This window comes from Penicillium cosmopolitanum (genome assembly GCF_028827165.1).
Source record: "Penicillium cosmopolitanum strain IBT 29677 chromosome Unknown utg000011l:1.0-3548175.0:1.0-3550911.0, whole genome shotgun sequence".
Classification (NCBI taxonomy): Eukaryota; Fungi; Ascomycota; class Eurotiomycetes; order Eurotiales; family Aspergillaceae; genus Penicillium; species Penicillium cosmopolitanum.
The window spans coordinates 1094148-1119883 of NW_026622681.1; the positions used below are offsets into that span (position 1 = coordinate 1094148).

At 49.5% G+C, this 25736-nt stretch overlaps 12 protein-coding genes across 12 annotated transcripts; 9 read left to right on the top strand and 3 right to left on the bottom strand.

The window, feature by feature from the left end:
- The first annotated feature begins 835 nt into the window (after positions 1 to 835).
- Positions 836 to 2082, top strand: N7509_011895 (60S ribosomal protein uL2). Its single transcript, XM_056636532.1, has 4 exons — positions 836 to 860; positions 940 to 997; positions 1160 to 1737; positions 1806 to 2082. Exons 2-4 carry the CDS (start codon positions 949 to 951, stop codon positions 1941 to 1943), a joined length of 765 nt encoding a protein of 254 aa, XP_056482562.1. The 5' UTR covers positions 836 to 860; positions 940 to 948; the 3' UTR covers positions 1944 to 2082.
- Positions 2083 to 3064: 982 nt separating this feature from the next.
- On the top strand, positions 3065 to 3832 carry mpt (putative DNA repair and transcription factor Ada; the record flags this gene model as incomplete). Its single annotated transcript, XM_056636533.1, has 1 exon — positions 3065 to 3832. The coding sequence occupies one exon, from the start codon at positions 3065 to 3067 to the stop codon at positions 3830 to 3832; it is 768 nt and encodes a 255-aa protein (XP_056482563.1).
- Positions 3833 to 5145: 1313 nt separating this feature from the next.
- On the top strand, positions 5146 to 6602 carry N7509_011897 (uncharacterized protein; the record flags this gene model as incomplete). The annotated part of the gene is made up of 4 exons (XM_056636534.1): positions 5146 to 5272; positions 5326 to 5493; positions 5554 to 5950; positions 6005 to 6602. The coding sequence occupies 4 exons, from the start codon at positions 5146 to 5148 to the stop codon at positions 6600 to 6602; spliced, it is 1290 nt and encodes a 429-aa protein (XP_056482564.1).
- Positions 6603 to 7480: 878 nt separating this feature from the next.
- On the top strand, positions 7481 to 11930 carry N7509_011898 (putative RSC complex subunit (Sth1); the record flags this gene model as incomplete). Its single annotated transcript, XM_056636535.1, has 4 exons — positions 7481 to 7573; positions 7661 to 7913; positions 7986 to 11629; positions 11694 to 11930. 4 exons carry the CDS (start codon positions 7481 to 7483, stop codon positions 11928 to 11930), a joined length of 4227 nt encoding a protein of 1408 aa, XP_056482565.1.
- A 570-nt stretch (positions 11931 to 12500) lies between these two features.
- N7509_011899 (uncharacterized protein) lies at positions 12501 to 13459 on the top strand (the record flags this gene model as incomplete). Its single annotated transcript, XM_056636536.1, has 3 exons — positions 12501 to 13046; positions 13117 to 13135; positions 13188 to 13459. The coding sequence occupies 3 exons, from the start codon at positions 12501 to 12503 to the stop codon at positions 13457 to 13459; spliced, it is 837 nt and encodes a 278-aa protein (XP_056482566.1).
- A 2181-nt stretch (positions 13460 to 15640) lies between these two features.
- On the top strand, positions 15641 to 16731 carry N7509_011900 (uncharacterized protein; the record flags this gene model as incomplete). The annotated part of the gene is made up of 2 exons (XM_056636537.1): positions 15641 to 15974; positions 16007 to 16731. 2 exons carry the CDS (start codon positions 15641 to 15643, stop codon positions 16729 to 16731), a joined length of 1059 nt encoding a protein of 352 aa, XP_056482567.1.
- N7509_011901 (uncharacterized protein) lies at positions 16695 to 17087 on the bottom strand (the record flags this gene model as incomplete). The annotated part of the gene is made up of 1 exon (XM_056636538.1): positions 16695 to 17087. The coding sequence occupies one exon, from the start codon at positions 17085 to 17087 to the stop codon at positions 16695 to 16697; it is 393 nt and encodes a 130-aa protein (XP_056482568.1).
- Positions 17088 to 17802: 715 nt separating this feature from the next.
- Positions 17803 to 18561, top strand: N7509_011902 (uncharacterized protein; the record flags this gene model as incomplete). Its single annotated transcript, XM_056636539.1, has 1 exon — positions 17803 to 18561. One exon carries the CDS (start codon positions 17803 to 17805, stop codon positions 18559 to 18561), a length of 759 nt encoding a protein of 252 aa, XP_056482569.1.
- Positions 18562 to 18976: 415 nt separating this feature from the next.
- On the bottom strand, positions 18977 to 20572 carry N7509_011903 (sterol esterase; the record flags this gene model as incomplete). Its single annotated transcript, XM_056636540.1, has 3 exons — positions 18977 to 20325; positions 20385 to 20464; positions 20538 to 20572. 3 exons carry the CDS (start codon positions 20570 to 20572, stop codon positions 18977 to 18979), a joined length of 1464 nt encoding a protein of 487 aa, XP_056482570.1.
- A 275-nt stretch (positions 20573 to 20847) lies between these two features.
- Positions 20848 to 21390, top strand: N7509_011904 (PET191 family protein; the record flags this gene model as incomplete). Its single annotated transcript, XM_056636541.1, has 3 exons — positions 20848 to 20872; positions 20972 to 21113; positions 21204 to 21390. The coding sequence occupies 3 exons, from the start codon at positions 20848 to 20850 to the stop codon at positions 21388 to 21390; spliced, it is 354 nt and encodes a 117-aa protein (XP_056482571.1).
- Positions 21391 to 21761: 371 nt separating this feature from the next.
- On the bottom strand, positions 21762 to 23305 carry N7509_011905 (dolichyl-diphosphooligosaccharide-protein glycotransferase; the record flags this gene model as incomplete). The annotated part of the gene is made up of 4 exons (XM_056636542.1): positions 21762 to 22181; positions 22243 to 22949; positions 23003 to 23113; positions 23164 to 23305. 4 exons carry the CDS (start codon positions 23303 to 23305, stop codon positions 21762 to 21764), a joined length of 1380 nt encoding a protein of 459 aa, XP_056482572.1.
- A 382-nt stretch (positions 23306 to 23687) lies between these two features.
- N7509_011906 (NADH:ubiquinone oxidoreductase subunit NDUFA3) lies at positions 23688 to 24019 on the top strand (the record flags this gene model as incomplete). The annotated part of the gene is made up of 2 exons (XM_056636543.1): positions 23688 to 23871; positions 23973 to 24019. The coding sequence occupies 2 exons, from the start codon at positions 23688 to 23690 to the stop codon at positions 24017 to 24019; spliced, it is 231 nt and encodes a 76-aa protein (XP_056482573.1).
- Positions 24020 to 25736: the final 1717 nt, after the last annotated feature.

The window sequence follows — 25736 nt, forward strand, 5'->3', positions numbered from 1 at the left end:
GGTTTAAAGTTGGGGAAGCCGCGTACGAGTAGAAAGAGGAAGGCGCGATGGTCACGTCGGGAATGGCTGCGCCCGCACGTCGACCATAGTTAGTACTACTAGTACTAGTAGTAGTAGTATCATTCAAGTTGTCATTTGACCCTGCGGCTTCATTCCCCACGTAATTGTTCTAGTGGTTTTAGATTTCAAAGTGATTTGTTTTTCTCTGACAATGCATGGCCGGAATCACAAGGAACTCAACTACAGATCGAGTATCAAATGCAATAATTATAGATATTAAGCTGTCCTATATACATCCTCGGCTTAGACTCTACAAGTTACAAAGTGTGAAGACAGGCCGTATCAATGAATGAACTGAACTCTGGGATAAATTTTAAGAGTAGGTATATCATAAATATACTAGAAGAGAAATATAGTATATCCTGTAGGTCCTGGTATCTCGTTGGACTCTTTCTGATCTCTTTATAAAGTAGTACATTGATACAACCTAGCCAAGCAAGCCTGCACGGTCACTGCGTCAGGGCTACGATGGGGGTCACGTGTAATTATGTCAGCTCCAACCCCAGCTACTTTAGGTGATACCCTGAACACAATTATCGGCTTCAGGCCTGGGAAATAATTAAGTTCATTATAAAAAATATATATTCTGTGACTTTCACGTAATTCCTGTATCTATCGCAATACTACAATCCTCCCATTTCAACCAAGTTCTCTGGAATGAGAATGGATCTCGCTAAAGTCAAATCGGGTTTAGCCTATACTGCTTACCTCAGCGCACCCAATTCCAATTTCCCACAATGGGGCATTCTCCATTGATTCGATTTCTCATCCTCCCACGACAAGCCTATCTTCAATTCGAGGTACGACCTTTCCCTACCACACGACTCCGTCAACATCGGAACTCGACTGTCAACTGCAAGATACTAACCTCTCACACAGACAGTCGCCATGGGTCGCGTTATCCGCAACCAGAGGAAGGGCCGTGGCTCCATTTTCAGTGAGTTCGACCGCAACAACCTATCCAGCCCACCCAATCCATTCGCGCACAGTTTTTCGTTCGGCTTTACACACAGGACAGCCAGGAGAAATGGAAACGCCAGGACACCCCGCAAGAAAGAGGAATTGGAATACTGATCTTGAATTTTTTCTTCACCTGCAGCGGCCAACACCCGCCTGAACAAGACCCCCGCCCAGTTCCGCACTCTCGACTTCGCTGAGCGTCACGGATACACCCGTGGTGTTGTCAAGGAGATCATTCACGATGCCGGTCGTGGTGCTCCCCTCGCCAAGGTCCAGTTCCGCCACCCCTACAAGTTCAAGATGGTGACCGAGACCTTCATCGCCAACGAGGGCATGTACACCGGCCAGTTCATCTACGCCGGTAAGAACGCCCAGCTCACCGTCGGAAACGTCCTGCCCCTTGGCTCCATGCCCGAGGGTACCGTCGTCTCCAACGTCGAGGAGAAGTCCGGTGACCGTGGTGCGCTCGGCCGTACCTCCGGTAACTACGTTACCGTCATTGGCCACAACCCCGAGGAAGGCAAGACCCGTGTCAAGCTGCCCTCCGGTGCCAAGAAGGTCATCAAGAACACCGCCCGTGGTATGGTTGGTATCGTCGCCGGTGGTGGCCGTACCGACAAGCCCCTGCTCAAGGCTTCTCGCGCCAAGCACAAGTTCGCTGTCAAGCGCAACTCTTGGCCCAAGACTCGTGGTGTTGCCATGAACCCCGTCGATCACGTAAGTTGCGCTCCATTACCCTGGCTCGCTATTCACTGCAGTCTCTCTAACCAGTCTTCTTCCTACAGCCTCACGGTGGTGGTAACCACCAGCATATCGGTAAGGCCTCGACCATCTCCCGCTACGCCACCCAGGGTCAAAAGGCCGGTCTCATTGCCGCCCGCAGAACCGGTCTGCTCCGTGGTACCCAGAAGACCAAGGATTAAGCGTGATATTACGTGGAGTTTTCTTTGTGACGGGTTGAAAATGGACTTCTGCTATGAGACACATGTACTTAGGCGAGTGCGGATAAGCGTCCCATGCGCCCTTAGCGAATTAAGGTTGTGGCCACCATCTTTTTCATTTATCAAATTCGAAAAGGTGATGGAATGGGGTCCGAAGCTGGCCTCATGTCAAGGCAGAACGGAAAAGTCAAAAAGCCCCTTTGGGGGACTGGAAATGATACACCTTTGAAATTCATCTGTCCTTGGTCACCCTGTAGATCTACGTAGTAGTGCATGTGCAACTACTCAGGCTTGTCGGGATGCCTGGCGGTTCGAGATATACGCCCTTTTATCTCGAGATTGCTCAATGCCAAGGTCATGGCTACCTCCTTGGAAGCCCTCGGTAGTAAGTAGCATCTGATACGTGAGGCTTTGCCATTGGCATCTAAGGCGAGCATGATCAATGTACGACTGGTGACGGTCTGGCGACATATTTACCTAGGTACTGTTTTGAGATCTGCCTGGGCAGATGATTGCAGGGGCACTTCCCCCTTTACTGCCCTAATACTCGCCTACCATCAGAACTTGAAGGGAGTCAACAACTACTGGCAAATGTCATAGTACTACATGCAAGTGGGCTTGGCAGTAATAACTTTATCACCAGTATCTTCAAGCTCCAAAACTGCCCCGTGGGTGGATGAATTTCCTTGCGGATTCAGGTGATGGCCCATGTCGATGAGGGCATGATTGAATATATATAGAGTCCGCTCTAAATACGAGTACCACAAAACTTGACAACTACTAGTAGAACTTGAACTTAAATACAAAATTTCTAGTGAGATAAAAGTCACGCCTGTTCAATAAAGCCCAAGGGTTCGAATCAGCCATTGAAAATAATTGGAATGATGGTTCAAGATATCTACCAAGTTAAATTGGTTTACAGTATTCTCTCAAGAGTTGGTTGGGCGTGCCGCTGATTGGCCAGTTTGAGATCAAGGCAGAGCCACCAAGCTTTGGTTCGCCCGCCGGTATTTCATCTTTTAATCTGCCAGTGCCCAGCTCAAGATGATGTCCTAGATACAACTATCTCCTAGGTACGGATGCAAGGCATCGAATCCTCAGATATGACTTCCACGCATACCTCCCGACAAAAGATTCCCCGCCTCAGCCGATCAAACGATGTGCTCACCTCCGCGCAACGGTGGCAAGCCGTAGTCAAGCGTGACGCAACAGTCGACAGTTTCGTCTACGCAGTCCTAACTACCAAGATATACTGTCGCCCCTCGTGTTCCGCCCGGCTGGCCCGGCGCGCGAACGTGGAATTCCACGACACGCCATCGCAGGCCGAGAACGCAGGGTTTCGACCCTGTAAGCGCTGCCGGCCACAATCGGGACGAACGGCGGCTCAAAGCAATCCACAAACCGCCATAGTCTACAAGGCATGCGAGCAGATACGCGACGAGCTAGCAGCAGGGCTGAAACCGCGGCTTCAAGATTTGGCGGCGCAGGCTGGCCTGACGTCGTGTCATTTCCATCGTGTCTTTAAAAAACATACGGGCGTGACGCCTGGGACGTATGCTAGTGGTCTTATTGGAAGCAACACCACGCGGCCTTCATCTTCGCCGGATGTCTCGACTCCTGATACACTGTCTGAATTTGAAACATCGCATGACGGGTCGGGGATGGAGAGGAGGAAGGAGGGGAAACTGAATTTAGACATGGGGGATTCTTTGGTGCCGCCCATGGCTGGTCTGTTGGCGGTTGGGTCTCCTATGAGCATGGATCCTAGCTGGGGGGAGTGGAATGAGTTTGATATCTTGTTGGCTGCTGAGTCGGAGCAGATGTCACCGCGGGACGTTTTGTCGATAGACCCCCGCATGCTCTCGACGTGACATTCGGAGATGTATATTGGTAATGGAGTACGGATACGCAGGATGGGGAGATGAACATCAGTGCATCGTTTACCGTGTTTAATTCGGTTGGACCCCTCATCCGGCCAATCACTTTGTTGGGACATGACTTTATGATGGATGCAAATGAACAATCAATATAATGTGGAGTCACTCTGGAAGTAGCCCACCAGTCTGAACCTTGTAGGCAACACAGTGCGCCAAGGGGTACACGGAAGAGCAAAGTACTGATTCCACCAAAGTCAATGGATTAGATCGACGTGGCTTTGGCATCGCCACCACAAAGTGTACCCGGCAAGGAGGAGAACTGAAACACTGAAACACCGAGGCAACCAAGGAAAAGGGTAAGGAGGAGGCTCCGTGCACGCCGGGTGCGTACGACAATGAGGGGCCCGGGGGGGGGGGGGGGTTTGGGTGAATGCGATCGGCCAGCCTGTCATGATTGATCTTCTCCATTGGTACATCATTGTGGTGGACTGCAGATCGTCTCTGCACGGGACAGTACCTATGTACACATGTACATGTACATCCAGCTGGACCCTGTTCCTCTGTGGCGAGACTCAATTCCAACCGGGAAGAGACATGATAATTATAGCATGGATGATCCGGGCAGGTTTCCTGGTCTTCCAATTGGAATGATGTCGCTCCACTGTCGCCCCACCAACGCGTGTCACAGCTTTAGCCGCTGTCGAGGCCTGGACTTTTCAAACAATGTGTTCGTGTCTCAGGATGAAAGACACTAGGAAGAGTAACCATAATGGGGAAAGAAGACACGAGAGCAAAAGGGGCTGTACTGTAGATGGGCGAAATACTGTAAAGCAGAAAGAACTAATACTGCAAGACCAAATATGGTAACCCCCTGTTAGATTATCGTATCAACATAGGCCAGAACCGATGGCATTCCCCACCGATCGACACCGTCTATTGTACATCTGCATGCAGTGAAACACACTGGGGGATTCCAGAAACTTTTGGTGGCGCTAATCATTTTCAATGGGGGGTTGGCTGGCTTTGGGCTTTAATTTGATTAATTTTAGGCTGTTTGGCCATTTTCATCGAGGGGCCTCCTTCCTTTCCAATCTTCTTCTTCTTCTTCTTCTCCACTCCCCTTCCCCTTAGATCGCTTTGCTATTCTTCTCTCGCTGCTTGCTCGATTCCCTTCCTCTTCTCACATTCTCTCTAAAATCACGAGGACAACACCCCATCCGGCTTCACTCTCCTCACTCTCGTGACCCGATTCGGCTTTCATCCCAACCCCCTCCCAACCACCTTCTCGATTGTGATCCAAACCCACCATGCACGTCAACAAGAGAATCGGCCGCCTCAAGCAATGGGCAGGTGAGCGCATGGGCGGAGAAGTCAAGACGAATGTCACCGATGACTTTAAGGCCATGGAGACGGAGATGGGCGTGCGACATGAAGGTAAGAGGAGACGAACACCCATTCTCAGGAGCGACACTAATATCTTGTCATAGGCGTTGATCGCATTCACAAGTCCATGACCTCATACGTCAAAGCCATTTCGAAGCGCAACGAAGGAGATGACAAGGAGAAAACCCTCCCCGTGGCTCACCTGGGCACCAGCATGGTTAGCCATGGAGAGGATTTTGACGGGAACTCTGAATACGGCCAGTGCCTGACCAGTATGTCGCAACATCAGCTCCTCCCGAAACCACAATAAAGGTAGCTAACACATGTGCTAGTGTTTGGAAGAACCGAGGAGCGCATCGCTCGCATTCAAGAGAACTACATTGGACAGGCGACCTCAAGCTGGCTTGAATCCCTCGAAAGATCTCTGACCCAGATGAAAGACTACCAACAGGCTCGGAAGAAGCTTGATAGCCGCCGGTTGGCTTATGATACTTCTCTTTCCAAGATGGAGAAGGCAAAGAGGGAGGACTTCCGGGTTGAAGAAGAGCTGCGCTCTCAAAAGGTGAAGTACGAGGAAGCCAGTGACGACGTGATCCGCCGGATGCAGGACATCAAAGAGGCGGAAGTTGATAATGTTATGGACATGGGGGCATTCCTGGATGCCCAGCTTGAATACCATGAGCGGTGCCGTGAAGCACTTGTTCAATTAAAGAACGAGTGGCCTGGAGGGTGAGTACCTTGGATTGATTTGTCTTCAAGTTGAGCCTTGCTAACACTGGAAAGTTCTGGCCGGGGACCGTCGCCAGCCCGTCGCACTACACGAGCTCGTTCCAACACTGCACATTCATACCAGGAACGATATGACCCTGTGCAGGAGGAACTGACAAGTGCCGTGGAGACTCGTCCTACTATCCGATCCAGTAAAACGATTATGTCGGAAATGCCTACAAGGGAGCTTCATCCAAACAATGGATTCCCCCGACCAGTCCTCAGCCGAACACCTACTTTCGAAGGCCCCTCACAGCTACGCCATGAACAGACTCCGGTAGCATCGCAATGGATCCAACGAACCACCAGCGATAGCTTGGCAGGACAGAGAAACGTTCCCGCGTCGGGACGACCTTTCGCTAGTGATCCCTATGCCGACTCCGAGGTCAGCTCCTATGGTCGATCCAGTCCCGAGCGTAGCTACGGCGCTCGATCTAGTTCGCCAGCAACATCACATGGAAGCGTGGCATCCCGACGACCGAGCGCAACAGCATTGAATAGCGGAACATTGACCAAGAAAGCACCTCCTCCCCCTCCTCCATCTCGATCCAAGAAGCCCCCGCCTCCTCCCCCACCGATGAAGCGGACTTTACTCGCGGCGACGGATGCGTAGATTGAATGGGAGGATTGGTGAATTGAATGGAATTTGCATTTGATTAGTTTTCTCGAGCAAAGGGGTTTGGGAGTTTTAGTTGATTTGGATGGGATGAGTGGGATTGTCTTTATTGATGTGATTGCTATTTGCGGTGGCATTATTGCGGTTTAATGACAGTGTTAGTGTCAGTGTCCCAGGTACCCTTTGCTCTACTCCACCCCGTAATCCGTAGCGTATTCGTATAGATATATTGCAGCCTGAGTGCCTGAGTGCCTTACCTTGCTGCCTGGTACCACAAATGCGCAGACGGCAGTACTACTCCGCCCGCACTCAGGTGACCACCTCCCCGATCCCGTGACTCCTCGCCACTCCGTTGTAACGGCTGTCCAATTCTTCTCTTCTCTGAGAGCACCAGGTTTCCCCGAGCGAGTCGCGCAAATCGGTCCCCCCCATCGTACCCCATCCATCCACTTCGCCCTCCCCCCATTCGCGTCGCGTTGGGTGTCGCTTGACCACTAGGACGTGGTCTCTTCCGCCCTTTAATTCGCCTTCTTTGATTCCCCTTTCATTCCTACCATTCCACCTGGTACCCGCCCCCCCATACTCCATCGATCGCATCCTCGGAGCTCCGACCACGGGCCCCAAACATCACGCTTCTCATCGCCAAGAGGCTCGACGAACACTTTTTCGTCGCCTCTCCCCTCCACCGGCCCTCCCCCGTCGCGCCCACACCCCTCCCTGATCGCGCTTCCCACCCCCTTCTCTTCCTGACGCGACCGGGTGTTTCCCCCAGTGGAGCCCGTGAACCCCCCCAGCTCAGATCAGCTTCGACGCATTGAACCCACCCCAACGCGTGTCCAATTCACTTATGAATTAAAGTAATACGCGCAAACAAGATGGCTTCGCTGCAGTCGGCGCCTGCTATGGCGCCCGGCAACATGGGATTGCCACCAAACCTGACCCAGCAGCACATCCAGGAGGCTCTGCAGGTTCGTCCCCATTCCCAATTTACAACGAAAGCTTCCACCACCATTGCTTTAAATATTGGTCTTGATCGCGTCTAACATTTTTTGTAGAAATTTAAGCAGATGCAAGAGCAGGGTGTCCCCCATGACAACCCAGAGTACCTAAAGTATCATAACCTGCTCTCGGCTGTCCAGCGCCAGCAAATGTTCCAAAAACAAAAGATGGCCGCGCAACAACGCCAGCAACAACAACAACAACAACAACAACAGCAGCAGCAGCAGCAACAGCAGCAGCAGCAGCCACAACAGGGACAGATTAATGGTGCTGCTACTGGCCCTGATCCTGCCACCAATGGTGCTCATGGTGCGTTATTATCACGTTGATTTTGCATTCTTCTTGCTTTATTATTCCCAAATTAACACGGCTCTTTTCTAGGCCGTACTGCCTCTACCTCTTCTGTGACTGGCCCGGCCAATGATGCGAATGCCACCCGCAAGCCCGCCACTGTTGGAAGCGGAAGCTTTTCGCCCGAGCAACTTGCCATTCTCCGGAACCAGATCTTCGCTTTCAAGAAGCTTTCCAAGAACGAGCTCATCCCTCCCGCTCTTCGCCAGCAGCTCTTTGCAGCAAAGAAGTTCCACACCCCTACCCCAACAGAGAATGTTTCTGTTGCAGAGAAACTCGTTGAAAATGCCGACAAAGCCACCCCCGAGACGGCTCCCGCCCAAGCAGAAAGCGATATTCTCACAAAAGAATGGTACAGCAGCTACGAAGTACCCGAGAAGATACTGGGAAAGATCTCATACCGGGATCACGCCGTTTTGAAAAAGCGCGGGCGTATTCCCGCCTTTTCTACTACCTTCCTTGATCGAGTTTCGATTGACGAAGACCGAGAAGTCGCGCGCTACAATCGCATGACTAGCCGTGCCAAGACCATCCAGGAACTTCCTGTCAACATTGGTATTTGGGACGCCGACAAGAGCGATGCCCCGAGCAGCGACTCCGCGGCGAATACCGCTCTTCTTATCGAGTACAAATCCTTGAGCCTGTTTGAACGCCAACGGGTGCTTCGCGATAAGCTTCGACGCGCCATTGCGCATGACAGGAATCAAGTGAACACTGCACAGCAGCGCCGCATGAAGAGGCCATCTCTTCGCGAGGCCCGAATTACCGAGAAGCTTGAGGCTCAGCAACGTTCTGCTCGCGAATCAAGGGAGAAAGAGAAGCAGAATGCTCAGCTGCAAGCCCTCTTCAACCATCGTATGGCCCTTGTTCAGGCTGCCGATAGCACTCGGTCCCGTATTGATAAGCTGGGTCGTACTATGTTGTCGCACCAGCAGTTCATGGAGCGAGAGGAGCAGAAGCGCGTGGAGCGCACTGCTAAGCAGCGTCTCCAGGCCCTGAAGGCTAACGATGAAGAGACTTACATGAAGTTGCTCGGACAGGCCAAGAACTCCCGTCTAGACCACCTGGTCGGCCAGACCAACAAGTGGATGCGCCAGCTCAAGGGTAGTGTCCGTGAGCAGCAAGGAAGAGGCGCAGCGGAGGAGGCCGACGATGATGGATCCGGCGACGATGAGACCAACGATTATTACGAGGTCGCTCACACTGTGAAGGAAGAGGTCACCGAACAGCCGAAGATCCTTGTTGGCGGTACCCTCAAGGAATACCAGATCAAGGGTCTCCAGTGGATGATTTCGTTGTACAACAATAACCTGAACGGTATTCTTGCCGACGAGATGGGTCTTGGAAAGACCATTCAGACAATCAGTTTGATCACCCATATTATCGAAAAGAAGCAGAATAACGGCCCATTCTTGGTTATTGTGCCCCTTAGTACATTGACCAACTGGAATATCGAGTTCGACAAATGGGCACCCGCAGTCAGCAAGGTTGTTTACAAGGGCCCCCCGAATGCTCGCAAGCAGCAGCAGCAGCAGATTCGCTGGGGCAACTTCCAAGTTCTCCTGACAACCTACGAATACATCATCAAGGATCGTCCACTCCTCAGCAAGATCAAGTGGACTCACATGATAATTGACGAGGGTCATCGAATGAAGAATGCCAATTCGAAGCTCAGCAGTACTCTGGCCCAGTATTACAACAGTCGCTTCCGTTTGATTTTGACCGGTACACCGTTACAAAACAACCTGCCTGAATTGTGGGCATTGTTGAACTTCGTTTTGCCGAAGATCTTCAAATCCGTGTCGTCTTTTGATGAATGGTTCAACACGCCGTTCGCTAATACTGGTGGTCAAGACCGCATTGATCTGACCGAGGAAGAACAGTTGCTTGTCATTCGTCGTCTGCATAAGGTTCTCCGTCCTTTCCTGCTCCGTCGTCTCAAGAAGGATGTCGAGAAGGACCTGCCAGACAAGCAAGAGCGTGTCATCAAGTGTCGCTTCTCTGCTCTACAGGCTAAGCTGTACAAGCAGCTTGTCACTCACAACAAGATGGTAGTTAGCGATGGCAAAGGCGGCAAGACCGGCATGCGTGGTCTCAGTAACATGCTGATGCAGCTTCGAAAATTGTGCAACCATCCTTTTGTCTTCGAGCCCGTGGAAGATCAGATGAACCCTACTCGCATGTCAAATGACCTCCTTTGGCGTACGGCAGGAAAATTTGAATTGCTTGATCGCATTCTGCCCAAGTTCCGTGCCACTGGCCACAGAGTCCTTATGTTCTTCCAGATGACTCAAATTATGAACATCATGGAGGACTTCCTTCGCTTCCGTGGTATGAAGTATCTTCGTTTGGATGGTGCCACCAAGTCCGATGATCGATCTGACCTTCTGAAACAATTCAATGCTCCTGGTTCGGAGTATTTTTGCTTCCTTCTTTCGACACGTGCCGGTGGTCTGGGTCTGAACTTGCAATCTGCCGATACTGTCATCATTTATGATTCTGATTGGAATCCCCATCAAGATTTGCAGGCACAAGATCGTGCCCATCGTATTGGACAGAAGAACGAAGTCCGCATTTTGCGATTGATCAGTTCCAACTCCGTTGAAGAGAAGATCTTGGAGCGAGCCCAGTTCAAGCTTGACATGGATGGCAAGGTCATTCAAGCCGGAAAGTTCGACAACAAGTCCACCAACGAGGAGCGAGACGCACTTCTTCGGACACTGTTGGAAACGGCAGAAGCAGCCGACCAAGTTGGAGAGCAAGATGAAATGGATGACGATGATCTGAATGAAATCATGTCACGCGCCGAAGGCGAAGTAGCCATCTTCCAGCAAATCGACAAAGAAAGGGCGGCCAATGATGCATATGGACCTGGTCACCGTTACCCTCGCTTGATGTGTGAAGATGAGCTACCGGATATCTACATGCAGGAAGACAATCCTGTCGAGGAGGTTACCGAGACAGAGGTGTACGGTCGTGGAGCTCGTGAGCGCAAAATCACAAGATACGATGATGGGCTGTCCGAGCTTCAGTTCCTGAGAGCGGTCGATGCCATGGAAGGTGGCGAGGAAGATGCACCGACTTTAGACGAGGTCGTTGAGGAGAATGCCCGTCGTGCCGCCGAGAAAGTAGCCAACAAAGAAAAGAGAAAGAAGAGGGCTTCGGGTGTTGTCGAATCTTCCCCCGATCCGTCAATTGAAGATTCAGAAACCCCCAAGAAGAAGCGTCGCCGTGGCCCCCCGCCCAAGCGCAAGGCAGATGAAGTTGCTGAAGAGACCCCGCAGCCCAAGCGCAAGCGTGGTCGCCAACCGAAGATTCCAGACACTCTGAGCAGCTCCGACCGTGCTACCCTGAACCGCATTGTTTCCAGCGTCCTTCAGTCGCTCAAGGATATGGAGCAGGAAATCCCTGCCGAGTCATCCGATAGCGAGGAGGGCCCAATGGTGCGGGCAATCATCGATCCATTCATGAAACCTCCACCCCGCTCGCAATATCCCGATTATTACATGATCATCAAGAACCCTATTGCAGTAGACACAATTGAGAAGAAGATCAAGCGGGATGACTATCAAAACTTGAGGGAGTTCCGGGATGACGTTCACCTGCTTTGCCAGAATGCCAGGACGTACAACGAAGACGGCAGTCTCTTGTACCAAGATGCCAATGATATCGAAGTGAGTGACCATATCTAAAACACTATGACACAAAAATGATCATTTTGCTAATCATGAAAAACAGGACAAGTGTGTGATGGAATTGAAGAAGCTAACGGAGGGTCATCCTGAGTTTGCAAACTTCGATGACCCTTTGTCTGTCCTTGGCGATGGCCAGTCAACCGGCATCGCCTCCGGAGCCGATACCCCCTTGACTGCCAGCACACCTGGCCAGCCAAAGATTAAGCTCACATTCAACAACTCCAACTTCGACAGCGCCAGCACCCTAAACGGAACTGACCCTGATGTCGATGAAGAATGATGAGCAATTGCTGTCTTCGATGTCTATTTTTTTTTTTTTTACGCCTCATGTGCTAGCCATGTTTTCTTCTCCTTGGAGTTTCCTTTTTGACATCGAGAGATTAAGTGTTTCGACTGTTCTGCGGTCTGGAAGGGGCGTTTCCGTGAGTATTTGGGTTGGATGAACCCGGAAAAGGATGTGCAAAGGGTGGGAGCCTGTGTTTTCTCTCAGATCAGCGTCTCATCGGGGGTTTCCTCTTGGCTAGATGGAGTCTAGATATCGGCCAGAGACGCGCCCCCAAATATGTTTCAAATATGTACCTTTAGTTACTCGGTCACGGGATTCAAATACATTGGATCAAGTTAAATTTCTTCAAGTTTTCTTTCTACTGTCTTTCTTCTCAGCGGTTCGCAGTACGAGTAACCTTCTAGGGACATTCCAGGTTCGCGGGTGGGTCGACTGCTGCAACAAGCTGCTGCCAGTGACGGTTGCAGGCAGTCTCTCACCGAGTTTTCGGCTGCAGTACTACAATACCTAGCTCGCATAAATTGGCAGATACCCCGCGATTCTACAACAAATAATCACTTCATCATGACTATTATGTCAAACAACAAAGATCTGACCGGCAAAGTTGCTATCGGTACTCCACTTGAAGCCCACCCAACCCCTAAACTCGAAGCTACCACCACCCATCAAAACACACAGATACTAACAAAATCCTACTTACACAGTCACCGGCTCCAGCCGTGGCATCGGCGCCTCAATAATTCTCAAGTTCGCCTCACGGGGCGCAGATGTCGCAATAAACTACATTTCATCCAAGGAAGCCGCCGAATCCGTCGCAGCCCAAGCCCGCGCATATGGCGTTCGCGCCATAACCCTCAAAGCCGACGTATCAAGCGAGACCGAAGTACCAGCGATGTTCGAGACCCTGATGAAAGATTCGGCCGTCTCGATATCGTCGTCAGTAACTCCGGCATCGAGCATTTCGGCTCCTTGACCGAAGTGACGGGTGCCGACATCGATGCCGTTTTCGCGGTTAATGTCAAGGGGCAATATTTTGTTGCTCAGCAGGCGTATAAGCATATGGCGGATTTTGGGAGAGTTATGCTTACATCGTCTATCTCTGCTGTGAAGGTGAGTAGTAGAGTACACCTCGGTGATAGAGTAGTGCTGGGATATTCTGAGATACTGACTCCTCTCGCAGGGCGTTCCTGAGACATGCAGTCTATGCAGCTTCTAAAGCCGCCGTTCAGGGAATGACTAAGTGTCTTGCAGTGGATTTTGGACCGCGCAATATCACGGTGAACTGCATTGCTGCTGGTGGCGTGAAGACTGACATGTATACTGAAATGTCCGCGAAGTACATTCCCGGCGGAGCGGATATGAGTGAAGGCGAGATTGAAGCCATGTTGTCGAAGTGGTCGCCACTTGGTCGAGTTGGACTTCCGGAGGATGTGTCTGGTGTTGCCGCATTGATTGCTAGTCCCGATTCTCAATGGTTGACTGGTCAGACGTTCCAAGTATCGGGTGGAGCGTATATGGTTTAGAGGTTGGTGCCTGAGAGGGAATTCTTTTCAAAAAGAAATTCATTTTCAGACTAGACAAATCTCGGGTTATCTATAATAATGGCAGATTCTCTGCAATACCTCAGACTATAAGTACGATTAGTCCTAACAAGGTCTAGGCCACAGGGATGTGCCTAACACTTTCACTTTGTCTGACCATGGGAACGACTATCAACCCTGCCCAGGAAGTAACAAATTCTTATGCTGGCCATTGAATCAAAAGCTTTCGTAACCCCCGGGCCCCCCACCTGCCACAAGCGCCCCAATCAGCGAATAGAGGGGATTCAAAAAGGATTTGGCCCCATCGATCCCTCGCGACTTCGAGCCTTCTAAGTAGCAAAATAAGCCTCTTCAATACAGATCCTGCTGCTGCAATCCAAAAAGAAAAGTCGACCGGTAAACGGTAGCTCTAGCGGGATGTCTTCGACTTCTCACGAGGTTAACATCGTCCTCGTAGGTGATGCGGGGGTGGGAAAGGTAGCAGAAATTGCCCGCATTGCCCGTCTGTTGCTAATACCAACCAGAGCTGCTTCATTAGAAAACATCAAACTGGTGAATTTTCTCATGACTACACACCTACTATGGATTTTCAGTCATCTAATCTCCCGTGGAACACGGTACGATACAAAATTGGTAGAAACTACCCAATGGCCACGTGAAACTGATGGAGAGAATATAGACTGCTGGGTATTTAAACGTGACTGTGTGGGAGGTTCCTACTATCAACGAGGTATCCCCTAGGAGCAGGGAGGCCCTAAAAAATGCCGATGCAGCAATTATCCTTTTTGATATGTGTAACAAAGTTACCTTGGACCATGTTCCTTGTTGGGCGCGTAAGTATCTGGCTCTTGATTTAATTATATTCACTGATCACTAAAGATTTGCAGATGAGCTGCGTTCGTCTACACATGATTCTTTACCCATAGTAGTATGTGGGAATAAGGCCGATCAGGCCGAGAGAGGCCATTACAGTATACAAAATACAGTCCAGAGTGAATATTACGAAGTATCTGTCTTGGATAACTCGAATCTAGAAGAGCCATGGTTCTACCTATTTCGAGAAATTTTCAAGGAACCGAACCTGGTAGGCCTACCCAGTTTGCAGGGTTATTTTGTACTAACGATGGTCCTAGCAATCTGCTCCTACAACTTGTTGCTTGCCTGCTATAGAATTCGACGAGGCACTTGCGATCCAATGGCAAGCGGAAATGGAAAGAGCTGCGAGAGAACCCCTCCCAGACGACTCAGAGGATGATTCTGAGTTATGATGCGGATCATTGGGAGAATTCCGAGATAGCTATCTATACTTCTCATTCAACTAAGTTAGCATCAAAAGAAATTTATGGCCTATGTGTCTAGGGTCAATGTTTACGCCCCCACTGATCTTCAGTAGACCCGATATCTAGACTTCTAGTTTGGCGTGAAGCTCGCAATAGTCCCTCGGTTCGACCATGCTACATAGAATTAAATGTCCCCATATGCGATAGAGTGCTTTTAACCAAGATAGACGGTATTAAATATTATATCAAATGCCGCAAAACACCGAGCAACCCCGGGCCAATCCAATACTATCATTTCTTGACTGCATCTACAAAAATTCGCGTCATATCTGGATTCCAAGCTCCAGCTCACGCTATACTAGGCAAATAAACTATCTTACATAGATTTCGCGGCAGAGCCGCATGTACGATATTGGGAGAATCCAACTTGTCATTTATTTTTGGTTTAAAAAAATAAAATAAAACAGTCCGTGGAATCCTTATTACCCAGCCGATGGGTTCTAATTTATACCACCCAATGGTAGAGAAAGATGTCTTTTCTCGTTCCATGCGAATTTATAGGCAAATGAGCAGTTTTAGGTTACAAAATTCCAGAAGGGCAGGCAAGCATTGAACATTGCTAGCCACATACTCCGTGATCAAATTCCGACCCACTCCAACCCGGTAGGCCGATCTAAATTTCAATTCACTGCATCTTACCCTCGTACACATACTTATGATTGGTCGAATTGAATGACCTGGCATGGAAGCAAACGAAATTAATGCTTTGATTCATAAGAGCCCGGGTCGGATTCTTTACAGTGTACTCTATATATCTCATATCATGCCCCACCACTTGTTGAGGCTTCTGAATCATTTCCGGAGGTTGACATCGCTGTCTACGATGACGGAAAAGGCGGTAGCTTCTTTTTTAGAAGAGGACGGAGGATTTCCGGATGATAAGATATTCGACGCACTCTTGCCCATCGCCCGTGAGCTTGATCACGTTGTCTTTCACGACCCTGCAAAAGACATCAATGCGAATTATGACCAGCTTATAACCGACGTGATTCACATGCGGCACAAGTTGAGAGAACAACTTTCAAGATTTCTTGATCCTCAAAATAACTCGATCTTTGCGGAGTCTGTGCAGATATGCACGCTGGATCCTGCGAACTACGAGTATGCTGTAGCGACATTCGCGATTCTGGCTCTTGGTGGAGCTGTTGTGCCTCTGCGTATGTGAACATTGGTATGATTTCTAGCAAAGAGATCACTGATAAGACATTGGGGCTAGCAACAAATACAAGCCCTGCGCTCCTTATACATTATTTACGGAGGAGCCCAGTCAAGTATATCCTTACGGGATCTGACTTTCGTGAACAGGCCAGCGAGTACCAGGCTTTTTGCAACCAGAACTTCCTGCCCGCCATCGATATTCAGCCAATTTCAATTATGAACAGTTGTCCAGAATGGTTGTGGAGCTTGCCTAATCTCAAGATCATGAAGGGAGTGAAAATTCCCGAATCTCGAGAGGGTATTGTTCTCTTTTCGTCTGGATCAACTGGCACCCCCAAGGGAGTCATTCACAGTCGAGATTGTATAGTATGCAACAAGCCCCGTTTAAGCCCCGAGGACAGGCATCTTTTGCATCGCCCAGCTAGCTGGCTAGGTGGAACCATGTCCATGGCCCGCGTAGTACTCGGAGGTGCCAGAGCTGAGGCTATTGACCCTTCTGCTCCGATAGAAGAGTACTGGGAACGACTGCGGACCGACAAAATCACCACTGTGATCTCAACCGTCGCATTATGGGAGCAATTGGCCAGGTACTATAAAACCCATCTCAAGACTCATCCCGACAGAGATAATTATCTCGCGGGAATAAGCAACCTGCGCACTGCTGTAATTTCTGCAAGTGTGCCAATCCCTTCGCTTTTGAGATTCTATCGAGAAGAAATTCATAAGCCACTCAGCATTACTTCGCGTGCGACATAGGCACCAGGAACTCCTCCCGAATTCGAAATCCAGCGATTATCGCAGAATTTCCAGGACGGAGCGAAGAAGTTGGGGATGTTGTCAACGTATAAGTAGTCACGTTGAATGTTGTATTCCAAGCCGGAGGCATGGATGAGAGCCTCGGTTTGTTTGTGGTCTCGAGGCAAAAAAGGCATTTCATCAACTGGTGCTGGATCATCGGCACCCACGAATGAAGTGTAGCAAATTCGTCGGACACCACACTCCTTAGCAGCGTCGATTACATTTTGTGCTTGTTGGTGACGACGACCGAATGCCCAAGTTGATATCAAGGTCACAGCTTCAGCACCGGCAAAAACCGCCCGAAGGCTGTTCATATCGTCATAGCTGGCTGAGGAGACCCTTGCCCCTTTATCCGGCCATTTTTCACGGGAAACCTTCGAGATTTTATCAGGGTTGGAGGAGGTGAAAACAAATGTGCTGTCTGCAGGGGCAATTTCCAATGCATAGGATGCTGCTATACTGCCAATGCTTCCCCCAACGCCAGTCAGAACTTATTTGGGCATTTTATGTAGAAGTCAAAATTATAGATGCGAACAGAAAAAAGTAGATATCTTCAAGGTTGCAAAGACAGAATTCGGCACAAGAAAGATTTTAAACAGAGAAAACGGTGATGTGGGGAGGGAGAGGGGCTGAAGAGGCAAAATAACAAGAACAGTAGAAAACTCCATACTAGCAGATCCATTTTTTATCTCTGGAGAACAGGTTGGCAAAGTGGATTGACGCTATGGGTTTATGTAGGTGCAATACTACGCATGGCCAATTGGGTTGTGGTTCACAGCCGCTGCCAGTCAGATCGGCTGCCATATCGGCACTTGACTTGCTCTACTGAATTGTCTACAAGTTCTATGGGAATAAATAGACATAGAGATATCAGATTCATATAATTGAGCTGCTGCAAAAATAAATTGTAAGACCCGCTTGCAACCTACAGATTAGGGTATAGTTTAATCTCTATGTGGTGGTCTTGGCGACAACTTCTTCAGGCCGAATCTCGAACCCCACATTATTGCCATTCTCACACATTCAAATATGGTGCTCCAAGCTCGTGATTCCCTCTCCAATTCATCCGAATGCTTGCAAGAATTTCAGATTCTATCCGATCTTCATCTGGAGGTCAATCGAGAGTACAATTCGTTTGAGATACCAGTTTGTTCAAAATATCTGATTTTGGCTGGCGACATCGGTCGTTTGGTGGACTACGAGGATTATCTTGCATTTCTTGAGAAGCAAACACGAACATTCCAAACTGTTTTTCTAGTCCTTGGAAACCATGAATTTTATGGGCTTTCGTTTGATTCGGCACTCGAGAAAGCCAGAAAACTCGAGCAAGAACCATCCTTGAACGGACGGCTCGTATGGCTCCATCAGCATCGGGTCGATATACCAGACAGCAAAATCTCTATACTAGGCTGTGTACTATGGTCTTATATCCCAGAAAAGGCAAAAGAAATTGTCAGTTCTAAAACCAAAGATTTCAAGCACATTGAAAACTGGACAACGAATCAACACAACGCTCTTCATAGCTCTGACTTGACTTGGCTGCGAAGAGAACTCGATAATATCCACCACGAAAAGCTGAAAGATCCCTCGGAGGCACGCTCTGTTCTAGTGATAACACACCATGCTCCTTCCTTGCAGGGAACTTCGAACCCCAAATATGAGCACAGTCCGTGGAGCTCCGCCTTTGCGACAGATCTCTTATCCAGGGATTGGATGGTGTCAACACTTGGGTTTTTGGACACACGCATTACTCCACTGAATTCAATACAAATGGGATATTGGCCGTGAGTAATCAGCGGGGATATACTATCTCGCAAAGTAATGGGCCAGTAGGGTTTGATCCAAAGAAGGTGATTCGTGTATGATATCGAAAGTTGGCGCCTAATATTTTTGAGAAATTGGAAGCATGTTCAAAAGAATTGGACCCCAATAATCCCCCAAACATGATGACAAGTGTCGTGGAGGTCCTGTGGACTACTAGTGGCCTTCGTTCTTCGTATTCGATTATAGAACTCTCCAATATTTTGCATATTCGACACAGGATAATCTTACAAATTCTACTTTTGAAGCTGGTGCTAAATGATCAGACATACGAGTCTTCAAAATATATATGTTGGGGTATGTTAAAATGGCTAATGACAGTACTATGTACAAAATGAGTGTCGCTAGTATCAAATCACGAGGGAAATATTCACCACTATCGTCAGCGAGTCCCGTTGAACGCCGGATCCTTGACACGTGTTCGCTGAATGGAAGTATTTGAGGCACGGCCATCAAGTAGCTTTTGACCAGGCGCAGGAAGTACAGGGGCACCGACATCTTGGCTGTGAGTCTCAAGGGCATCGAAGACATGACCAAAGACTTGGCGATCTACATCTGACGCCCACAGGAAGTCGAGATGCTCATACGTGGGGATTGCCTTCGCCGTAGTACCGCGTGGCAGTCCTCGAAGCATCACATTGATGTCAACGAGACTGTCGCTATCGCCGTAAAGCAACACGATGGGGGTTTTAATGTTGCGAGTCGGGTACTTCACGGGTTTATAAAAACGCTCGCTATCGACAATGCTGAAAGGGGCGTAGATCTCATCATCGTAGAATTGAAAACTTCTGTTGCGAATAATTTGGAACCAGTGTACGACGGACTTTGTGCTTGTGAACGAGTAGAGGTGGAGATAGGCGGCAAGCTTTTGCGTACGGGTAATGTTGCGACAGCGCCAGTTGAACAGGGCCGCCAGCGCAGTGTCGATGATGCGAACATATATCGGAGGGTAAAAGATAGTCTGCCACATCGTCGTCGAGGAAAGAATGCTTCGTCGGCCGAATAGCAAGAATAGAAAATCCGGGGAAGCTTTCATGAGTGAGTCGACAATCCGATTGCGAAGACCCGAAGGAGCCATTGCGGGAGCCAGCGCCACGAAGACATCGATTTTTTGATTCAACAGAGGATGAATGGAGAGGGTTGCAAATGCCTGTGCAGTTCCCTGAGAGAATCCAATGTACGATAATGAGGGCTGGCCTGTCACTTCGAGAATGTACTCGATGCTATTGGGAATATCGTGAAAGGCGAATTGATCGATCGAGAAATCCCAGAACTCATTTGAGCCGGGAGAATGGTGAACCGACTTTTTCGCATATTTATTGCCACGGTTGTTACCCAGCCAGACATCGTACCCTTTCTCCACTAGCTGGAATGGAAGGCATCGTTGCTCATCTGTCAGGACAACCCAAACTTCGCTCGACATGAGTAGGCCGTGGTGTAGGTAAACGACCTTTTTGTTGAGACCACCGGGGCCCTGATTGACCCTCATGCCTTCCTCGCCTTTGCGGTAGGCCAATCGATGTAACCCCAGTAGATATCCATCAGCAGTCTGGACGATATGTTCTTCCGCTTCATATCCGAAGAGTGCGCAGATGTCCGTAAAATCAGAGGCTTCAGCAACTGATCCAGCGAATATCTCCTCGGCGGATCTTTTTTCGCGTATCTCGGCGGGGAAAATGGTGTTGAAGACGGCCTTGGATGAGTCGTAACAGAAGCGAATGATCGGCGTTGCTGGAGTCACGAGTCAGTCGCATTTCTCAATCAAGGCCTGGAGCAAGAGCTTGACTCACGCAAACAAAAAGTGATAACATGAATGATTGTCTCGAGTACCACAAGGATCAGAGACCCGAAAAGTGCTAGGTACTCGAACCTAGAGAGTTTTGTGTTAGTTTGACACGAGCTGGCAAGGTACCGGGTACCTGGTAGACACACAAAGTACATACCAAAACAGTCTTCCAATAAAAGGAACTCGGGCCATTGTGAAATGTGACCCAGCCCACGCCTGTATAAATATGTTCAGAAAGGTCTATATTCACAGAGCAAAGGCGAATCGCAAACAGAGCGAGAGGGAGAAGGAGAGGAAGCTTCGAAGCGACGTCATGGGGGCGGAGACGGACTTACCTCATCCGGGGTTGACCAATCAGGGGGCGCACGATGGTCCGAGTTTGCCATTGAATTTGGATGCCGCGACTGTCCGTCCGTCTGTTTGGGCGCATTCACATTCGCATTTAAAGAAGAGGAAGGCACGTCGTCATGCCGGGCTCGTGTCAAGAACTCCGTGAGTTGCAGCGGTTCCCCCGTGACTGGCCTGTCCCAGCGTAACGGTGGATTCACTCCGAGTCGCATCATCTGAGTTAACCGCATGTCCACACTCTAGGAGACGCGGTGGCTCAATGCCTTCAGAATTCGGACTGTGTCATGGTCCACCGCAACAAGCCGGGGGACTGTTTGAGATCACCGAACTTTGAGACCCTCTCTGAGCAATGTCAGCAGCTGGGCAAGGCGTTTAACCAGTGCAAGTGAGTTGATCATACGGTGGACGTCAAAGGAGGGGACAACTCCGACACTGAGAGACAATTCACTAATTCGTGACTCTTTTCACTTTATAGGCGCAATCAGATCGACATGACCAAGCGATTCCGTGGAAATACACCCATTGCCGCAGCAAAGGAGAAGGAAGGTCGGAATTCGGGCTCGTCCGATCAGCTATATGCTGGTCGTCCAGCCTATACGACTGTCAAGGAGCTCAGCGGAGATGAAGTACAAATGGATCCAGAGAAGACCCGTGGGCTGTAAGAGTCAGGCAACTCGAAAAAGGACCGAAGATGATATCTCGTCAAGTAGGGTGGCGTGATGGAGAATGTCGAGATGCCCAAGGCTCCCTCGGTGTGCACCATCTTTCCGCAAGAAAACTACCTACTCTGGTTCATGCTGGCATGGTCTGGAGTTTTTTCTTGTCTTTGTTTTGAATACTACCTTTAGCAGCACCCTTGGCGCAATCTCCCAATCTAGAATACTCCAGAGATAGGATCTCATCATAAATACGTTGCATCACAGCATACTTCTACAAGCATTGAGTTTCACAAGCAGAAAGTTGATATCATATTTAAATTGAAAGAAAGGAAGAGATTTCCCTATCATCATTCACAGTACTATGGTATACAGGTTTACTGCGTCTTCTTGAGCTTATCAACAACAGGTGCTGAGTAGAGCCAGACAACAACAAACGCCAGGAACCCTCCAATAACCGACCACAGACCAGCAATCCAAACCCAGCCACCACTGATGGCCCAGCTACGTGGGTACTCGTCGTGAGCGAAATGACGCACAGTCACCTCGTGCTTCTCCTCGATGTTGGTAAGGAAGGGTCGCTTGTAGTTCACACGGAAGGAGAAAATGCCGTGCTGATCAGGCGTAACGAACTGAGCGCTGAAAACAGTGCTGGTCTCAGTTTTACCAGTAGGTTGGAGAGCCAGACGGTGGAAGGGCGACAGCATGGTAAACTCCAGCTGCAACTCATCCCCGGTGGAACCTCTGAAGGGAACCCACTTATCGTAGGCATATTCAGACATCTCAATACTGAAGAACTGTAAAAGGAATGTGCGGTTAGCATGAAGAAACATTATCTTGATACTGGGATTCACGTACAGTCTCGTTCTTGATACGGTAGATCTTAGGGTTGAGATCATCCACAGAAACCTCGCCGTTACTAGCGAGATGGTGCTCAATCTTGCCAACCTTCAGGACACCAGTTTCCTTGAAGGTCCATGCAGTCAATTGCTTAGCAAACTCGCGGTTGGCAGTGGTGGTCTTCTTGCCGCCAGGAGTCTTGACAGTCGCCGAGAACCACTTGTCCTCCAGAGCCTCGACGGAGCCAAGGATGGTGAGGCGAGCCGAGTTGCGGGACTGCAAAGCAGAAACAATGTTCAGCTGTGATCCAGTCGCCTCAATGTCATCGGCCGCTGGTATTTCCTCCTTCGGGTTGTAGGCGTAGGCGGTCTCAGGAGCGCGAAGGACGGGCGAGATCAGAGGGCTAGTGTTACCCAGGGTCTGAGGAGCAACACGGGGAAGTGCCAGGACACCCTCGCCATCGAACAGGGCCTTGACGTCAGGACGCAGAGGTCCAGGGCGGTTGAGGAGGAGCACATCGTGCTTCTCGGTAGCCGAGACGGTATCGTAGTTGAAGTGGTCGACAACAACGGCGGAACGGTCATTTGACAGGTGGATATCGACTTCGAGGAGGAGGGAGCTGATGGCGCTGGAAGTGGAGGACTTGCCAGAGAGAGCAAGGATGATGTTGCCGTCCTTGTCCAGGAAGTCCAAGACATTTTTCGGGGTAAGGTTGGGGCCGAGGCCTAGGAAATTGAGTCAATTGATAGCTATACATGGTGATACGAATTATTCCTACCCTTGGATTTCGGAGGGAGAATCAGAAGGTGGTCGTAAGCCCGCTCGCCATGCTCAAAGAGGGACAAGCTGTCGCTTTTGGGCGACTCGAAGGATAGATCGTAGCCGCGGCCTGGAATTGAGGTAAGCTTCGCCCATTCTCAGTCAAAAAGATCCAATTACCTTCCAGGTCAGACCACAATGTCGAGTAAGCGCTCTTCTCAGTGGACTCGTCCAAGACGACCAGCAGGCGACTGCCGGAGCTACTAAGAGCGTTGACCGCAGCCAAGAAGCAGCAGAGAAGCAACGAAAGGCACCACTTCATCTTGAAGGAATTCCGCACAGCGGATCACACGCCAGGCTAGAAGATGAAGTGAACGAAAAGAAAACGACCAAAGTGCGGAGGAGGGGGAGTTGAAGTTGTATAGATCACCCGAAAGGGCGACGTGTTACTGGGCCGGGCGCCAAGACTTTCTGGGTCGCATCTCCGAACTTCGAAGTTCACCTCTTCCCCACGGCCTTCCCGACTTTGAATCCTCCCCCGCCCACCACACCACACCTCAATCCCTATACCACTGGGCTTTTCCCGTCGCTTTTGATCCTCCCGGTCTCTGGTTGTGATCTACTCTGCCTCAGGTCTTCTGACGACCCCGCCATCCGAAAACTCCTCTCAAATTCCTCGTCGTTCGACACCTCTCGCAACCACAATGTCCCACCCTTATCTCTGGAAGCAGCCCGGCCGCTGGGTGCGCTGGGCCGCTCATGAGAAGCCTGCTATCTTCTTCTCTTGCCTGATTGGTATTTCCGGTCCTATCCTGCTGGCTGTCCTGCCTCCGTTCCGCCGGGCTCTGGGTGACTACGATCCTGCCCCCATCCCCATGTCATACCCTAGTAAGTGACATCACTCCCCTGGTGATTCTTCAACATCATCAAGGAGATTCTCCTGGGTGAATTATTAGTCCGAAGCTGACCACAAGCTTCAATGCGCACAGTTCCGTCCGGTCCGCGTTCACCCCCCAAGGGCTACGAGGACGAATAAAGAGATCGAATCATGTATATCGGCCCACTGAGAGTGAGGCAATAAAAAACCGACTCGAATCGTCTCAAATTTTGGAGGGAGTTGACTTGAATCGACATGGGAAGACGATCCGGGGTTTAGCGATGTCATTTGCATGTGGCTGGTTGCCGTTGATCGAGACCGGCTTTGCCTGCGATCGTCTTGATTTTTCCCGTGGAAAGGTGCTTTGATACCAATATTGCGTGTGTGTGCGCGGTCTTGAGATGGTCGAATCTCAAGATATTGGCGCTGCTGTGTATGTACTATGTTTTAGAAAGTGATATAACCGACAACCTTGTCGCTTTCCTTTGTTCAAGAATCCTCGCACATCCGCCATTTGTAGAGAGTAGAGAGCTATTGCAAGAGTCGACAATTGTCACACGCTCTCTCCGCTTGGCTATTGTCGTTCTCTTGGTACAGTACGAATACAAATGCTAGGTCTGGGCTGACCATTGAAAGACAGCTAATAGGTCAACGAGTTCCTGGGTGTTCCCACTGTTCATATCTCTTCACTGATATCCATGGGTATTTTAATCAATTCCTAATGTATCATCAGCACACTTCCTATGAAGTGGTGTTTGCATAATAGTCAAAAATTTCAACAGGCTACTACATAGAAAGTTCATCGGGCCTTTCGAGCGCTACCATGGACTTTCCTACCTGAAATATATTGGGCATATTCACATGTGAGGGGGCGGCGTACTATTATTCTTCATTCCAAGGTTTATGATAGTAGCTTTCAACTTGAATGACCAGGCCAGCTTGGAGGTGTCAGAATAAGTGTCCAGGTGAGAAATACTGTAAAAACAGTGTCCGATGTGCATTATTATGTCGACATCTATTACCCCCAGGGCTTCAGGGCAATGTTATCTCCAAGTTCAAGTTAGTGCTTGTGTTTAGAAGGGAGTTGATGTGCCGGTGATTCCTCCTCCAAACCTTGGAAACCTCCAATTCTTCTTTGATTCAGACTTCAAGTTGTTTCCTAGGTTGTCTGTTTGTGTTGGCTATTGGTAGTTCTAACGTAATAGTGTGATAAAATGCTTACGTCGGCTGTTGGCCAAGGTAACAAAGAATGGTCCGATAGCAGGGCAAAACTCGAGCAACATATTGCAGTTTTTAGAGCATAATTTTACGAGTCCAAAATTTATTATAGAAAGGCAAGAAATGAATGAAGAAGGGTTCAATTATGTTGAGAACCAATCAAGTAATGAAAGCATCATCCACATCACAGATAAACGCCGTAAATGCCCATATCTACATGTAGGCTCATCAGTATCGCTTGACCAAAGCAACTTTCCCAGTAGCCACGAGGAATGAAAACACATGAGGGAAAAAGCAAACATAGACCAGGCATGCCTCCACCCCCACAGCAGGCGAGACGGGGCAAATAAGAGGCGGGAAAAAATAACAGTTGCTAAAGACCACAATTCCTGTACACCGTGAAAAGAAAATCGAAAAACCGAGGCAAAGCATTGGATCCAACATGGCTAGTATCCGGGAGAGTCATAAAGAATAAACGAGCTCGAATTCAAGAAAGCCACCTTTCCTAAAAACCTCAGTTCAACGCAGAATGCTCCGACTCCTATCCGGCAAGCTGCACGATAGCGCAGGGTATTAAAACAGAGGAAGTCCCTCCAGAGAGACCAGGCTCGTCTTGATGAAAGATGACCAGTGGGTTTCCAGCGGAGGTCCAGTCCGG

Bases quoted from the DNA above. Each gene is read 5' to 3' on its own strand.
- N7509_011895 (XM_056636532.1), top strand. From the start codon at position 949: ATGGGTCGCGTTATCCGCAACCAGAGGAAGGGCCGTGGCTCCATTTTC. The intron at 998-1,159 runs GTGAGTTCGACC...CTTCACCTGCAG, and splicing joins GGGCCGTGGCTCCATTTTCA to CGGCCAACACCCGCCTGAAC. The intron at 1,738-1,805 runs GTAAGTTGCGCT...TTCTTCCTACAG, and splicing joins CCATGAACCCCGTCGATCAC to CCTCACGGTGGTGGTAACCA.